The following is a 16738-nucleotide window of genomic DNA, read 5'->3' on the forward strand; positions in this document are numbered from 1 at the left end:
GGACAACTACGTGTTGTAGATGGGGTGAAACGTGGCCAATGTAGCTAATGTATTAGTAAAAGGGATGACACGTATATGCAAAATTGGAGCAACCGTGAAAAAACGGGACACGGAACGACACGGGTGTAACTTAGGGTAATTAAGTGTTGGGAAACGGGATGAGACATGGTTTACTGTGTAATAACAGTAACTAGGGGTAACCACGGGTAAAAGGAGTAAGTCAACCGCGGATAACTTGAAGTTACGTAAATGGTTGAAATGTGGACAACTTGGAGTAAACGTGGGTAAACGGGGTGGAATGCGGGTAAATTAAGGTAAATATGGGTAAATGGATAACTAGCGGTAGATGTTGGCCAAACGAATGGAACGAGGACCACTTGGGAGAGCTATTATATTTGCAGTGTTCCGTTATGAGAAAAAGCATGGTAAGTGTCAAGTGCAAATATTCCCTCGTCTCTTGCCACTGATGGAACTTTAGCTATCACCACAACTTCTCTTAACTACTATAGCAGTTAATTAGTCAAATCTAGTGCTCTTAAACAATGATTGCTCCTGAAAAATCCCTTTGAGGAGAAAACAATAAATATGTGTTCATGTATATATTCACCCCCTTACTACATTTTCATAATAGATTAATCATCAAGTCCATTAGTATTTTTCTTTGAAGTTGTAAATCAGACATGCGAATTATTTGAATATTGTAAAAACAAAAACCTGTAGCTTTTCCTTTTCCTTCAAATAAAAATCTGTTATCAGAAGCATCACCAGCATCATCGTCATCGCCATCATTATATCCGTCATCAACATCTTCGTCATCGTCTTCATTATCGCCATCGCCACTACCATCATAATTACCTTACCAGTGAGATTCATCTAAATGTAAGTATACCTTTGTTAGCACTACTCGGCATTGTTACGCCCCAAAATGTAACAATTGACGCAAAATGTAACATTAACGCGGAATGTAACAACTTTTGAAGCGAAATGTAACATTAACCCAAAATGTAACAACTTTTGACGCAAAATGTAACAACTTTTTAACGCGAAATGTAACAACTTTTTGACGCAAAATGAAACAATATTTTTAACGCGAAATGTAACAAGCAAAATGTTACAGCCTCGAAATAACTGAGAGACGTGGACATGAGCCTTGTTGATAAAGTGTAAATTGTCTGGTGGTTACAAAAACAGTTTATTTATAAAGTTTTCTCATAATGTCAAATTAAATTTTGCATCCTGTACAGTCTAATCATGGACAATTAATCTTTAATAGTCCCAGACTTAAATTAAATTGAACAATTTAAATAATATCCAAATTCATACTTGGCTCCGAGGCTCATGGGACTCAAGCAAATAAAATAAATCATTCCCTAAGCAGTGGTGCCAAGTATGAATTTTAATACATCGACGACATAGGTCTATTGCATTGTAAAACACACACAACTGTACCTCCTTCTCCGTGACCAACATCACTATCAGCATCATAATCATTATAAACATCACCATTATTATCTGCATCATCGTCATCGTCGTCATTATCATCATCATCGTCATCATCATCTTCATCATAATCATCACCACAACCACCATCACCAACTTTATTGTCGCATCAATGGCATCCATCTAAATGGAAGTATCCTTTCGTTGGCACTACTCGGCATCCTGTACCTACTAAAACTTTCGCGTGTAGACTACTGTTAAACACCAAAACAAACATGACCACATTGCGCCTGTTTGCATAATTAGGTTGAATATGGGTAAATGGGGTAAAAAGGTGGATAAGTAGGAGTAAACATGAGTAACCGAGGTAAAACGTGACTAGCGGTTAAGATGTTGGCCAAACGAATTGAGCGAGAACAACTTGGGGTGCTATTATATTTGCAGTGTTCCGTTATGGAGTAAAAGCATGTTAAGTACCAAATGGAAATGTCTCCTCGTCGGTCGTCACTAATGGAACTTTAGCTATCACCCCAACTACTTTTAACTAATGGCAGTTTGGTTATTTCAGGCGGCGTTTGACTATTATTTAGTCAAAGTATTGTATATATAGTGCAGTGTGAGTAGCATACACTGCACGAAAAAATCTGCACATAAGCAAATTTGGTGCAAATCCATTTTTTCGTCCAGTGTTAGTGACGGTCTTAGTATTAACGTGTATGTTTATTATATATTACTGTATTTTTTTATTTTAGATATTTCACAAAATACAATATATTAATTAATACAAAAATTATAAGAAGAATAATGACCATGATAACAATAGTCAAATAATATTACTAAGCCTGGAAACAGATAAAAAAAATATAAAAGTTTACATTGCATGGACAAATATATATTTTTAACAAGATTTCTATTTTGCGATAGTCCTTTATCAGAAGAGGATGTTAACTGCTAAGTGGAAATATTTCCTACTAAATAACTTTAAAATGCTATCAAAGTTCGCCCCCTTCCATTTTCTCGCATTCTCCGAGTTTTGATTAACAGAAGACCTCATGTTTCAAGAAAACAACTTCCAGACAAATCCTAAAATAATCGTGATTTTTTTTAATAAACTGAAGAACGAAGCGTACAGTAAATACAACCAAGGTGCATACAATAGTAATAAAAGCAAGGCATGTAAACGAAATGCACAGGGAGATCGACTTTTTAATTTTAATTTTCATTTAATTTTAGTTTCCAGAAGAACGATTTAAAACTTTTATCGATTAATCTTTGAATACTTTTGCTTTCCCAGACCTTATGAAAAATCGATTTTCGACACCTCCGTTAACAAAACTGTGATTTGGTTATTCCAAAGTATTTCCTCTTTCATTTTTGTTGCGTCATGAACTGGGAGTTTTGGAATGAATTTCTTGCCAAAATGTTCCTGTAGAAGGGCGAAACATCTGCTAAACCCATCAGTTTTCAATTTTTAATTGATCTATTACAACTAGACTATAAGAGCCGTAAATCAGTGCAAGCAACCTTAGCTCCCTTAAGTTGAAGCAAATAATATAATCCCATGGGAGCTTTCTTAATAGTTACATTAATATGGATATTCCAGGGCAAATCACTGGAAATATCAAAACCTAATAGCTTGACACTTCCTATCATGTCTAAAGCATCGACATTAATGAGAATGGGCTCAAATTCTTGCTGGGACTTTGTGAAAGATAATATCGCATTTTTTTTTACATCTATCGTTCAGCTGGACTCTACTTTGTGGTGACCGTTTTATTACTCTATCTGTAATACGTTGGGCGTTGCTAAGCTCCCCCTTCGCAACCGTTTTGGAGATTATAGACGCTTTCGTATCGTCTACATATTTCCATAAACATACATTTTCGGCTACAAGGTCATTAATTAACATGAAAAAGCTAAGGCCCTAATTTGGTTCCCTGGAGGACGCCCGGGGGAACTGATGCCCAATAAGATACACATCCCTTGCCAAGTTTGATTCTGAGATCTGTTTGAAAGAAAGTCGGTAATTTAATTAATTATGCTATTTGGCACCTCTATCATACATAATTTCATTATAAGGGTGTTATGGTCGATTAAATCAAAGCTTTATCGAACAAAGCAGTTCTTCTAGTAGCACTTTTCCCATCGGTGCCCTTAGACCAATCATGAAGCATATCCAACAAAGCAAGCGTAGTAGACGACTTCGTTAAGGCGCCATACAGGTTCATATCAAGATCATTAAGTACAGCAGGCTTGATGTTATTATACACGACACGAACTCCTCGGCGACTTTCGACGAGACACATGGTGTGAGTGAGATGGGTCTAAGATCCCCCTTGAATGGGATCTCTGAGGTTTGTTCCTGTGAAGCGAGGTCACATTAGCAAGTTTCCACGGTCGAGGTACGCGTTGCTCTTCAAACAATACATTGAGAATTCTGCATACAGGAAAAGCTATAAGGTCGGCGTATTCTCGAAGAAGCCAATTCGGAATCCTGTCAGGCCAACACAATTTACAAGGATTGAGTAGGATATTATTTTCCACACATCTTTCTTGGATGCTTCCAAGTAGAAACTTGGGAAGATCTTTTTCCAGGGCAAGGCAAGTGATGAGGCGAGACGGACAATACTCCTCAAGAGGCTCGAGGAATGCTTTATTTATAGAGTTCGCAAATTCAAGTGTAGGTAACTTCTCAACTTCTTTGACCTTCACATGATTAAAGAGATCAGCTGAACAAACTTTCCCGCCGCTTAATCGTTTCATCTCTCTTCACTAGGCTTTGGCTTTTTTTTTTTTTGGCTTTGCAAAGCTTTCTTTCTCGGTTAACCTGATTCCTATACAATTTATATTGTACTGAGTCCGCCCCTTTTTTGTGGAAAGCCTGTTCCCTTTTCCGGATTAAATCTTTCAAGTGCTGAGTTATCCAAGGAACATCGCGTGTGTTCATACGAACTTTTTTCGAACGGATACATACGAATACCTTCTTCATTTTTTTTCTTTAACAATTATCATTTTAAACAATTTTTAACAATTTCTCAAAATGTAACTTTAGTAAATCATACATTTACAGACAGGTATAGCGCTGGTCTTCCTTTTTTCCACGTTGACGACCACTTTCAATACTTTGCCGTCGGAGATGGTGAGGGGGAGATCAGGTTTACATGATATGTGATCCAGCCCAAAATCTAAAGTTATAATTCTTAAAGTCGTCAAGGTACTTAGTTACGTGATCTGATATGTACTGCAGCAATGGTTGTACTCACAGCAGGTTTCATTTTGCAATCGATAACAATTACAAAGCACATCTCCCTAATGCAAAAGGTAGATTTCCGGCGGTTTTTCGCGTATATCAGCTTCGTATTATTCGTATGTATCCGTATGTATGCGTGTGTTACTTGTATGTATATCCGTATGTAGTCCGTATGTATCCGTATGTTACCCGTATGTTGTCCGTTTGTTACCCGTATGTTTTCTGTATTTGTCCGTATGTTGTCCGTGTGTATCCGTATGTTACCCGTATGTTGTCCGTTTGTTACCCGTATGTTTTCTGTATTTGTCCGTATGTTGTCCGTGTGTATCCGTATGTTACCCTATGTTGTCCGTACGTTACCCGTATGTTGTCCGTATGTATCGGTATGTCACCCGTATGTTGTCCGTATGTTTTTCGTACGTTGTCCGGCCGTATGTTACTTGTATGTACCCTTGTGTATCCGTGAGGCGTTGGTGTGTTACTCAGTGTATGTTACCCGTTTGTGCCCGTGTGTTGTTTTAGTGAAGATCGGCTGCCGCACGGAATTAACAATTCTTTTACTTTTCTCAAACGGTCGGAATAGTAAATAACCGAAGGACCTGCCGAGCACACCGACTGTGAGTTCCTTTTACACATATGTGGGGGATTGACGTTATTTGCCGTCACTACGAAAATCACTATGAGCATGCATAATTTGCCAATTCCCACAAACCATTTAAAGGAACTTTGGCGGCTCGTACTTGAAGACAATTCAAAGACACTTCATACAAACAAAAGGCGTCGCTTGGGAAACTAAGACAGCAGTTGCTTAAATTTTCTGTTATTTTTATGGAAGACCTACGAACTCACGACTGCTAATGGCTAGTTCCTCTAAACCTTTGGTCTGGAAGAGATTTATTGATGGCATCTTTTCACTGTGAGACGTTTCAAGGAAACGAGAAGTTTACAATTTGTTGACTTTGCAAACACGTTCCACCCTGCACAATCAAAGTGTACTTGTGAAATGTCATCTGAACGCGCTGCAGTTTTCTTCACACTGAGGTTTTCAAAGGACCTTGCCTTTCAACTCATAATATTCTTTAGAGTTGCAAACACATTTCAAGCCCAGCGAAACTTTTCAATATACACACTTCTCATCTTGCTACCATTTAAACTGCAAAAAGAGTTTTATAAAAGGAGAAGCATTACGTCTTTTAAGAACTAACTCAGTTAGAGAAAACTTTGAAAAAAGGAGAGGCTACCCTTTAACGCTCGTTCAAGAAATACTGACTGAAGTTAAGTTCGCCGACAGAAAAGAGGCTCTTCGCAACAAAACAAAAAAACAAACTGAGAGATTTTGCTGTTTGTTACCACCTCCAACACAATCTGGCCACACCGAATCTCAAAACGATTTTCATGAAACACTGCCACATCATTCAACAGCAACTTAGGCTTAAAAAAAAATCTTTAACCAACCACCGATTGTCTCCTACAGCTAAAAGGAAAAATCTCTCAACGACATTCTATTCCGCGTGAAAATTCCTTCAATCTCGCAACAATCAAAATCAACGAAGTGATTTCAAACTAGAAGACAATTTGCATACGATCACCTTAACTGACTCCTAAAAACGGAATTCAAGCATCCATGCGTTTATTGCAACACAACCGGGTCATTATATTTTCAGATCTCTTTACCATAATCCTATCACTTATCATACTTATTACGACTGAACGTAGAAACTGAGGACTCGTACACTAAATTAAAGCTCTGCCCACAGTGTACAGCGTAACTGAGCCAATAAGCTAAACGTTTCTGATCATTTTCACTCCTTCTAAGCCGCGAAAGTTTATCTAAATCTTGCGAAAGTAGAAGCTAAGGACTCGTAGCCTTTATTATAACCCCATTAAAGAGTGTAACTGTAAAATGAAATTACATTTGACTCTGATAATTCGAACTTTCAAGGCGCGTATCAGTGATCTACTTTGGTTCGACTTCTGGGATTCGCCTCAGTGGGAACAAAATTTACATAAAAGAGCAGTGTTTTGGGCTTAAATTAACACCTGTTTCGATGATCCGAATTGTGACGGAGAGTTCCACTTCAAACGAAACTACTCTTTCCTGAAAAACCAACAGATTTGAAGGGATTCTTGAACAGACAAAACAATGCAAAAACAGCCTAAGAATACCAGGGTGAAATGCGGCACAAATTATTTAAGTTACTGTATCGTTTCAAAACAATTCTTTTCAGCCAAAGTATACCTGTGGATGTCAATCACGAGAAAATCACTACGTGGCCAAACAAATTTGAACCTAGAACATGGAAATATTAAAAAATGCGGCCTCTCACTAGCAATGTCGTAATCAGCGAAGCAAAAAAATTCTGAAATAATACTCACGTTTACTGAAAATGAAGAACAGTGGCCACCCAGACTTACGCTTTAAAAGGCTGACAGTCGAAAGAGTAATTTAACTTCCTCTTACCCAGAAGTCTCTCCGACTATGTTGACAGCAAAGCACGGTGGGATTGTGAAAGATTCCGACCCCCTTCCCTCCGATCTCAGACTCTCCTGCACGAGGCAAGGTTTTTTTTTTTGCACCATCGTAGGTAATTGTAATAAGTGCAATGCAAATGAAGTGCTTCATATCTCTCTGTTGTATCTTTAAGACGCTCTTAAAGTTGAACACACACAGCGTTAGGAACTTGTTTAGGAGTGATAAAATATAATGAAATAAATTCAACGTGTGGGTGCGAAACATTGTCAAGAGATTAATCAGGTGATGCGAAGGTAAAACGTTATTTATTTTCAAGTAGGTATAACAACGTTTGAGATATCGGCATATGTTTCAAACAACAGTTTTACAAAAAATATCAATACCTTCGAAACCCTAGGATATCGGATATCTCAAACGTTCTTATACCTACAAGAAAATAAATAACATTTTCTCTAAGTTCCACCATACTTTATTGAGGACTTCATAGAAATCGGTTGAATCGTTTCTGCCGAAAAACGGGATTAAAAAACACAACCAACGCGCATATAAATAGGTTCTGGCCACCTTAATCGTTTCATCTCTCTCCACCAGGCTTTGGAATCTTCTTTCTTCACACCCGTAACTCATACGAACGTTTTTCGTACGGATACATAAAAATGCCTTTTTAATTCTTTTTTTAACAGTTATCATTTTAAACAATTTCTCAAAATGTAACTTGAGTAAATCGTACATTTACCGACAGGTAGCGCTTGCCTTCCTTTTTCCCCGTTGACGATCACTTTTAATACTTGTCGATGAAGGTGGGGTCGGAGGAGGTCAGGTTTACAGATCTTACATGATCGAGCACCAACGCTAAAGTTACAATTTCTTAAACTCGTCAAGTTATCAGTGTTATTTTACCTCGAAGAAACCAATGTCGCGAAGAAATTTTCAGCAACATGTATAATAACAATTGGTGATGAAAAATGGGGGACTACTTGTAGTCTAGTAATTTCGACAACCTGGGATCCTGAATTACTGCATATGGCTTGGTATAGAGTGCTACAAAACCGATTAGCAAAAAATGGGCAGTTAATTGTGACAGTTATTTTTATTGCTACAAGAAAATTCTAAAAGAACAATATTTTTGTACAAGGTTTTATCAATCGTTAGACAATAAAAAGTTCACAAGTCTGATCGCACTCCAAAGCCTGGGCCTTTCGGTGGCTCGGTCAATGACGTCAGACCACCAGCAGGTTCACAGCAGAAACGACCACTCCTGAAAGAGACAGTCACAGCCAAAGAATGAATGAATACAATAATGAATGATGAAGGCAGCAAATACACGTCCAATCAGCCTTGCCTTCAATTTTATGTTATTGTTATTCTATATTGCTGATACTGATCTACAGTACACCAGGATCCTGTTTCCCTTTGCCTCTGTTTATCCAAGTGGTTCTTGCACAATAATTTGCTAGAATACTACCTTGGATATACAGTCCCGAGGAGTGCTTTCCTATAAAATTGACTTGGGTGCTCATTTATACCATATACTAGGGGGTAAGACATGATACTGCTCAACCTCATCCCTGGGGGCTTTTACCATGGAAACTGGGAGGGGCAGGAAATATCTTTTCTCGCCTCTCCCATGTACAGCACTGTAGAAAGTGCATGTAATAAATTCTCTTCAAAAAAGAAAATGAGTTCAGATCTCCTTGTGGAAGAGTCTGTTTGCCAGTGGTTTGATTGTGGTAAGCAACTTCCTCCTGTAAGTGACCTTTACCTTTTGGGTGGTTGTTTACAGAAGGTTCAACTGTCGTAGTATTTTACCTGGGTCCAGCTTTTGGAGTTCTTCCAGCAACAAGGTCATCAAGAATCTCTTCTGTGTCCTTCTCACTGAGATCCTCCTATGAAACAAAATTAATAATAAATTAAAATATTACATTACAGAGTTGTGCTACGTATGGCAATTTAGTCCATTTTGTTTAGACCTTACCAGTAACTGGCTATTAAAAGAAACATTTGCAGAAACAGTAATAAAATGAACGACAAGATATTTGCTTCTTGGCACAAAAACAAATTACATGCTTTCTGAGAATAAAAATCCAAAAATTCATTTCAAAATTAATGTTGAGGATTAACTTTGAAAAACTGTTTTAATTTATTGGTGCCATCTTTTTCAATTCCCTCACAGCTTTTGAAAGTCGTTATCTACATCTGTATTATATTATTGTTACATTATTATTAATTGTTTTAATTTTGACTCAAATACAGTGTAGGTGGTACATTATTAGTGGCTGAATCTGACTCATTTCTATATCATACACAATGTACATGTACAACTGTGGCTCCTTGACTTGCTTGAGAGTTGTGAAACTTAGGTAGAGAGTATATTTGTAAGACACTTAATTTATGATACTTACAAAGTAGTTATCATTGATCTGCATCATCGGTGCATTAACGCAGGCTCCTAAGCATTCCACAGAAGTCAGAGTAAACATTCCATCTTTCGTTGTCTCCCCCATCTTGATACCTGAAGATAAATGATACATAGTTACAATGTAGTTATCCCAAAACATTTCTCATCATTATGAGAAAAGAAATTTATTGGGATAACTGTGTACTAAAAACACAATACCAGCTGTCAATAATGAGGGCCGTCAAGGGGGCGGGGGGTCTCATCACGAGTTCACAAACAACAATTTTGTGTGTTTCATGAGTCACAAAACAAATAGTGTATTTGATCTCGGCCACGTGTTTGGGTGATCTCTGCGCAGCTATAAGTTCCCCAGGGAAGACAGTAGTAGGTGGGTCTGAGTGCACAGAAGTATAAAGTTACATTTACAGATTCAAAAGTGACGTAAAATCAAGCCACGAGATGCTCGTTAAGATTGTTTGGCCAAATTAATGATTTACTTTCTTCAATTTATCTTCAATGTATATGTACAGGAGGATTTTGGCAGTTCATGTTTCATGGAGTGCACTTCAATCACAATAAATCACAGACACAACAAATGGTCAATCATGAATAAGATAAGTTTGCCTCCCCCCCCCCGCCCCCCTCTCACCACCCTCCTCAATAACTGAAATGCAGATTGGAAGTATTTACCATAATTACCTAGTTTCTTTCTTATTACATCCACCACCATGTCAGAATCTCTCAGCTGGCAGGGAGTTGTCGTGCACACTTGAATATGGTATTTTCCAATAGGTTCCCTGAAAGAAGCACAAGAGGAATAATATTGTTTTAGTCAAAAATAATTATTGATATAACGTACAAAACAACTTTAGCTAGCTAAACGCCATTCAGGAGCCATTCTTTTGGTTTTCAAAACCAGCGCTTTTCACTACTAGTGGGCTATAACATATAGCCTAGTAGTAGCTCAACCAATCAGAACACAGTATTGATGACCATTAGTTGGATTTTACTAATATTATTTACACCCTCCCAAATGACAGCACCATAATAAAACGGGGATGCTCACAAGAAAGATAACATACAGTACTTTTTGTTCAAAAGGCTTGTATTCAACACAACTAACCTGTTAAACATGGTGTAAAAAGTTGTCACTTCATACACTCTCATTCTGGGCATTTCCAGCATATCAGCAACATAATTCATGGCTGATATTGGCAACCAACCTATCAAATGATTTAACATAATGCAGTCAACTCCAGATATTGCAGACAGTCTCAGGACTGTGGGTTAGTGTCTGTAGTGGTGAGAGTCCATAATAATGAATGCGAGAGGAAGCATCTTTGAAAACATTTGGGTTGGAAGAGAAACATGTATTCACATTGACAACAACTGTAGGAGCAACTAAACCATGAAAATATTTACAAAAACTGGACTGAATTACATGTACCCTAGGCATCAAGACTGCAAGCAGGTAAAACAGTAGAAGGAATTTTATTGATGCTTCAGAAATTATAAGTAATGATACAAAATTAAAGACTGAAATACATGTAGGTTTCAATATTTTGCCCACAGAACATACTCGAGGATGCCGCTTAAACCTCTATGTCCATCACAACAAGAGTCTGTACAAGTGAGTCCTAGTGAGTGCCCATTATATATATATATATATATATATATATTGTAACGTTTTGTTAGTTTCACAAGAGAAGATATATTACATGTAGGTAGCATAATACTGCAGAAGTATTTAAGGCGTGCTTGTAAGGTGTCTCAAGGGGCTCGTAGACTATTGAAGGTTTGTCAACCTATGCGAGAGCCATTCGAGGCATCTCTGTCAACCCTAATTTTTTTTTTATTTAATGCTGTAATTTTCCCTTAGTTTGGAAAACTGTACTACTGTTTTTTGTAATGCTCTATGCTCGCTTCATCAATAACCAAGATGCCCACTCCTACACGGATAGTGATTTACAGATCCGAAATTATAAGATTGAAGTGCAGCTTAACCGAAGCTGCATCAACTATGGAGAATTGCATTGTGACTTGGTAAACTTCAGCGCAGTGTTTTTCTAAGGATAGTGTGAGTCTTTTGACTGGAGCGAGTAATTCGTGCCTTGGTTATAGCTTTTGAATAAGCTTAACAGTCTTTGGACTGTTTTGTTATTGCCACTTTGAGATCAAATCGTGTGCCTCATGCCAACTCAAAAGCCGATGTCAATCAGACCTGTCAACAGTCAGTGTTCTCGCAAATAGGAGCTTGCATCAGGATCTGATGCAGAGTGGGTGCTGTGGAACAGCGGTCCCAAATGTTTGTCTATAGGCCTTTTCGCTTTTCCCTCTCCCCAGTTCCCCGCTTGAACAAAGGCCTATTCACAGGCTAATTACAGCATCACATTACGGAGTCGTTGGTCCATCAAAATAGTTGCGAATTGATGACTGAAACTGATTTTTGTTGAAAACGTTTTATAACCTCTGTTAAGTCTACAAATGAAGATTCAAGCGAAAAACATGTAAATTTTTAAAAACAATGTTCATTTGGTCAAAAAACTTGGATCAGTTTTAGCCCAGGTAACATAAAATACTAACATTTGACATGCCTTGAAAGTTTGATTTATGCTAACAAATTAAAGTCACCCACACAAGTACAACTGCACTCGCTCAGCCATCAATGTAAGAACTCAAGTAAACCGAATATATGCAAATTATAACAATCTGCTTGTAAAGTTTTACACGCAAATTTTCCTAATTTGCTTGCATTTGCTCGTGTATTTTTGCATGTATATTTTTACACGAGTGTTTCACACGTGTTGTTCTCGTGGAATTTGCATGCAATATGGCGGATTTCCATGAATGAAACACGCGTGTAATGCTGCAATGCCCGTGGCCTGTACTGTATTCTGTGTTTTGTGATTACATGTATTTAGATTAGTTACAAAATAATTATTTTATAATCATTTCGGTGTGATTAGAGTATAATGAAGGTTTGTTTCAGTTGAACATTTGTAATTTGTGCTGGGAATTCACTTGTCAACCCCATTTGCAGGGTGACAGTATGAATAACAGAGATGTGTCCACATAAGCTTCAGTATGACTAAAACATTATTGCAAGTGACATGTGCACGTACCTCTTATCAAAACAACTAAGAAGGCTGCCATAAACAGGCTGGAGGCCCATAGTGACTGTTTACATGCATATGGACAAAAGTTAATAATTATTTAATATTAAATTAATTTTTATTCTTGAGTTTATGCAATTACAGTGTATAACATGCAGCCTTAATAATTCTTATGTAGTGCTCCAAGCTATGGCCGTTTTGGTCACCATGGCAAGTAGAAAAAAATTTTATGAACTAAAATTGCTTTGAAAGTCACAATTGGCAACCTGTGTTCAGCGATCACATGCTACGCTATTCCCGAGATTTTGCGAGAAGTGTTTTTCTAGTAGTTAGTGTTTATGGTCTTTTTAAGTTAAAGTGAGATATAAATTTGTATTAAATATCATTTTACACTGTATGCTCTGTTTTATTGATAATTTGCCTAATTTTGCCCTGGTTCTCTGAGTATTAAGCCTTGAGATGTCGCATGCACCTCCAAATTCGATTGAGATGGTTGAGTACCCATTTTGATTCTTTTAAACATTCATGTAGCATTGCACAAAGTGTCCCATTTTCTGGCAACCAATATTTTAAAATGTCTGGTGACCATTTTATATTTAATTTTTAGATTGCCAAAAGGTGACTTTGAAATAGTAGTACACGTAGTAGTACATGTAGAGCACATATAGGATTCACGTGGGATAAAAGGGGTTTACTGTATCATACCATGCTGTCTTTGTGCCAGATCTAGCAGTGGAATAACAGCTGCTGCCTTGTGTCCTATGGGGTAGTTATCCATTATCACTTTAGCTCTCTGAAAAAAAAAAAATAGAAAACAATAATAATAATAACAACAATAGAATAGTTCATATTTTGAACAACCACGCCCCTCTGTTCATGTGCTTTGTAAACCTGCATGAACGCAGCGAAAAGCTCTGCTTACATCACAGCCACCTTGAAAAAACCCCATTAACAGCTCCCCCACACACCCTCTCTCATCTATAATAGATACATTTCCAAATGAAGCCACTTCTGTGTATGCAAACACTTTCGTTAAAACCAACCTTGACTTTTCTTTTGCTTTTTAACAAGCTCCAGTAAGTGGACATAACAAAAGGAATCAAATTTCCAGCAAGTTCTAGTACTACAATACATTTTTGAATAATCAGGGCTAGGAGACAAATGGAAATTGAGAGTCAACCTGGGATTAAAAACTTCAACCTGAATTTAATTTTGACCCATAACATAAATTATACACATACTGTAGAACCTCGGTAACTCCAACTCTGAAGGGAAACGAAAAACAGTCCAAGTTAGTAAGGAATTCAAGTTGTTGCGGTAAATTTCAGTGAAATTTTGATCGAGGGAAAGGAAATTTAGTTCGAATTAGCAGGCAATTCGAGCCATCTGAGTTCGAGTTTATTGAGGTTCTTTTGTATATTATACATCTTAAAGGCAATACTGTACAACCATTGTTTACTGACCTCAAGATTTTCTTGGGTAAGTTCAAATGGAGTGTCTGCATTATTCTCTGGGGTATCCCGGTGCTAGAGACAAAAAAAATAATTATGGAAAAATATATGGATATAGGCCGAATCTCCAGGTCTCCTATGTCACAACAGCAAGTCTTGTATATTGTATGAGTTGTTTAATTCAGTTTCCACGTTCATGATCCGCCGTGATTCCTTCTGTTGACACTGGAACTAAGACGGCTTTCTCTGATTCACGTACACAGTTTTGAAAGGGATTCTCTACATCAATCGACCTTTAAGGTAAACGTACATGTTCGCCCGGACTTCCTAACCTTTGGTTACTGCTAGTATTGGAGATTATTATGCAACAACAACATACCCTCAACAAATCATGCGAGAACTCTCAAAAGCGGGATTTGGCCATCTTCAGTTTTAATAAGTAAATGGATGCGAAAAACCCTTAAAAGTTGCCTTACCACAAACAGTTTGTCAGACATCACAGGAATTGCAGGATGAAAACATCTTGAGTTGGCTGCGCTTGGCTGTTGAACGGTCTGAAATTCGTGTGCCAGTGAGCTAAGATTTTATTCTTTGTAGAAATCAGACAGAGTAAATTGCACTTATTCCTCATACCTTTATTTGCGCTCTTACCTTTCCAACAGCACGCAAAAAGGAGAAAGATTTTGACAAAGTTTTCCACTTCGACAACATGGTGTCCGTCAGTGTACGTCTGAGCAGCGACGGTAGTGGTCAGTGGCAACAAAACAAAGAAATAACTACGTTGTGTAATTTGATATGAAATGTCATTATTTACGGTGGGAAGTTAATATTGCCGCTGTGCTTAGGCCGCGTGATGTCTCCTATTGTAACTGTAATTATTTTCTGCAACTAATAAATTCGTAAATAGTGTGACGCCTTTTATGGGTGCCGGCTTCTTCTCCTCCAGATTCATAACGTTGTGGACATACTTGCAACACAGAAGTTCCGTCTGAAAAAGAAGGTACGTGTGATCACGTGGCTTGTGATGTACTGCAAAAGAATTTATAATATTATGAAACCAGCAAAAGATAGAATTATCACTTGCCCAGAAAAACTGATGATCTTCGACGTCAGTTGTTCACGAGTTACGTAATAGTGCTACCATCATTTTCAACGCTTTGAGATCATCAGAAAAAGTCCACCTGATTCCGTCAATCGATCCAAACGAGCGCCCTAAAGGATGAGTGTAAATAAAGATTCTCAAATGCTTTGCTTCAATGCGATACGTTAATGACTCAGCTCGAGGCGATTCTTTGCTTTCAGCCACGTTATGCTTTAATCAGATTTTAGGGTGAAGTCTCTTAAAATGCCTTGGAGCAGTTTAGACTTTCTGTTGCAACAGGATCGGCTTCGCCTAGTGCTCTTTGTCTGAGCTTTTCCAATAATCGCGGAAATGTGGAAAGGTGGAAAACAACAAAATTTCACTAGGATAAACAGCATGCATGATTACACTTAATGAAAAAACCACTCTCAGCTTCAAGCTATATTTGTAATTTGTCTAAGCCAAACCTGCCCTTATTTTATGTTATCTACTTTCAGAGTTTCGAAAATTAGTCCTAAGAATGCTGCAAAGATTATCTTCACTGGTTGAAAAGTCACCCTCTCGGTTTCCTCTTTACTTAATCTTTACTTAATACAATGAAATATAATTGTTCGTTATTTAGTACTTATTTGCATATTTATTTGTATTATTTTTTTTTCCTTCGTATGTTTGTAAATTACTTTTAATTCCCTTGTAAAACATCTTATATATGTCAGTATACGTAACTCGGTGGCAAAATGTTTTTTGGATTAAATGTCTTATGGTCAGTATGCAGCGTCCCCACACTGCCTGCCTCGAATAGCTTTTGCTAAAATGTAGGTACTGTGCATGTATTATGTATTTCTTTTGCGTGTAATAAAGTTGCTTGCTTGCTTGCATGCTTGCTTGCTTTGACTCACTCACTCGTCCTCTACATGCCGAGTGGCACAAAAAGCCTCTACTGTCATTGCCAGTAGACGGTCCTCAGTAACTCACTGCACTTCTCCAGGGTGTTTATCGGGGTGTATACGACTTCAGAAATTCTGCCTGGTCTTTTGGAATACACCACTGCTTCCATCGCATGAGCATCAATATCTCTGAATCGTCACCTTTCAGAACAGCTTGATAGGTATTGAGAGTAGTATAACATCCCCTCCCTTGTTCACTCAAGTGGCTAGCGCTCCTCCTTTTCCCATAAATTGATGAACACAGGATGGAGAATGCCTATCGGAAAGCTCAGGACTAACCTTGCAGGGTCTCTTTCGGCATATGCATGCAAGCTTTGTGCTTCTTGTTTTATGGCTCTTTATGGAACCTGCCGGGTTGGCAGATCTATACTCGTGTCATCACCTCCGAATATCTCGGCCTCTATCTCAGTTTTTCTTAAATGCCTAAAAGAACTCCCTTCCTTAACTCTTACAGGAATGCTTTTACAACTTTTTCCTGCACAAAGTAGTCGCCTGACTGTTTGGACGATTTGCATTTGGTTCTGGATGCTGCTTTTTCCGCTTTCTCTGTCAGATCCTCCATAAACCGCCCCTTACCACCAACTT

At 37.9% G+C, this 16738-nt stretch overlaps 1 protein-coding gene across 1 annotated transcript; it reads right to left on the reverse strand.

Moving 5' to 3' along the window:
• Nucleotides 1-8234: 8234 nt before the first annotated feature.
• LOC140926628 (NADH dehydrogenase [ubiquinone] flavoprotein 2, mitochondrial-like) lies at nt 8235-14867 on the reverse strand. The gene is made up of 9 exons (XM_073376348.1): nt 14777-14867; nt 14602-14679; nt 14138-14200; nt 13380-13467; nt 10685-10784; nt 10261-10358; nt 9566-9675; nt 8973-9049; nt 8235-8421 (listed from the first exon to the last, which is right to left on the reverse strand). Exons 1-9 carry the CDS (start codon nt 14834-14836, stop codon nt 8328-8330), a joined length of 768 nt encoding a protein of 255 aa, XP_073232449.1. The 5' UTR covers nt 14837-14867; the 3' UTR covers nt 8235-8327.
• Between the last annotated feature and the right edge of the window lie 1871 nt (nt 14868-16738).

Source organism: Porites lutea, chromosome 2 (assembly GCF_958299795.1).
Source record: "Porites lutea chromosome 2, jaPorLute2.1, whole genome shotgun sequence".
In the NCBI taxonomy this organism is placed as follows: domain Eukaryota; kingdom Metazoa; phylum Cnidaria; class Anthozoa; order Scleractinia; family Poritidae; genus Porites; species Porites lutea.

Excerpts from the sequence above, each read along its gene's own strand:
- LOC140926628 (XM_073376348.1), bottom strand. The coding sequence starts at position 14,836 with ATGTTGTCGAAGTGGAAAACTTTGTCAAAATCTTTCTCCTTTTTGCGT. Across the intron at positions 13,468-14,137 it reads TTACCCAAGAAAATCTTGAG|AGAGCTAAAGTGATAATGGA; the intron begins GTCAGTAAACAA and ends TTTTTTTTTCAG. Across the intron at positions 8,422-8,972 it reads ACTCCAAAAGCTGGACCCAG|GAGTGGTCGTTTCTGCTGTG; the intron begins GTAAAATACTAC and ends TGTCTCTTTCAG.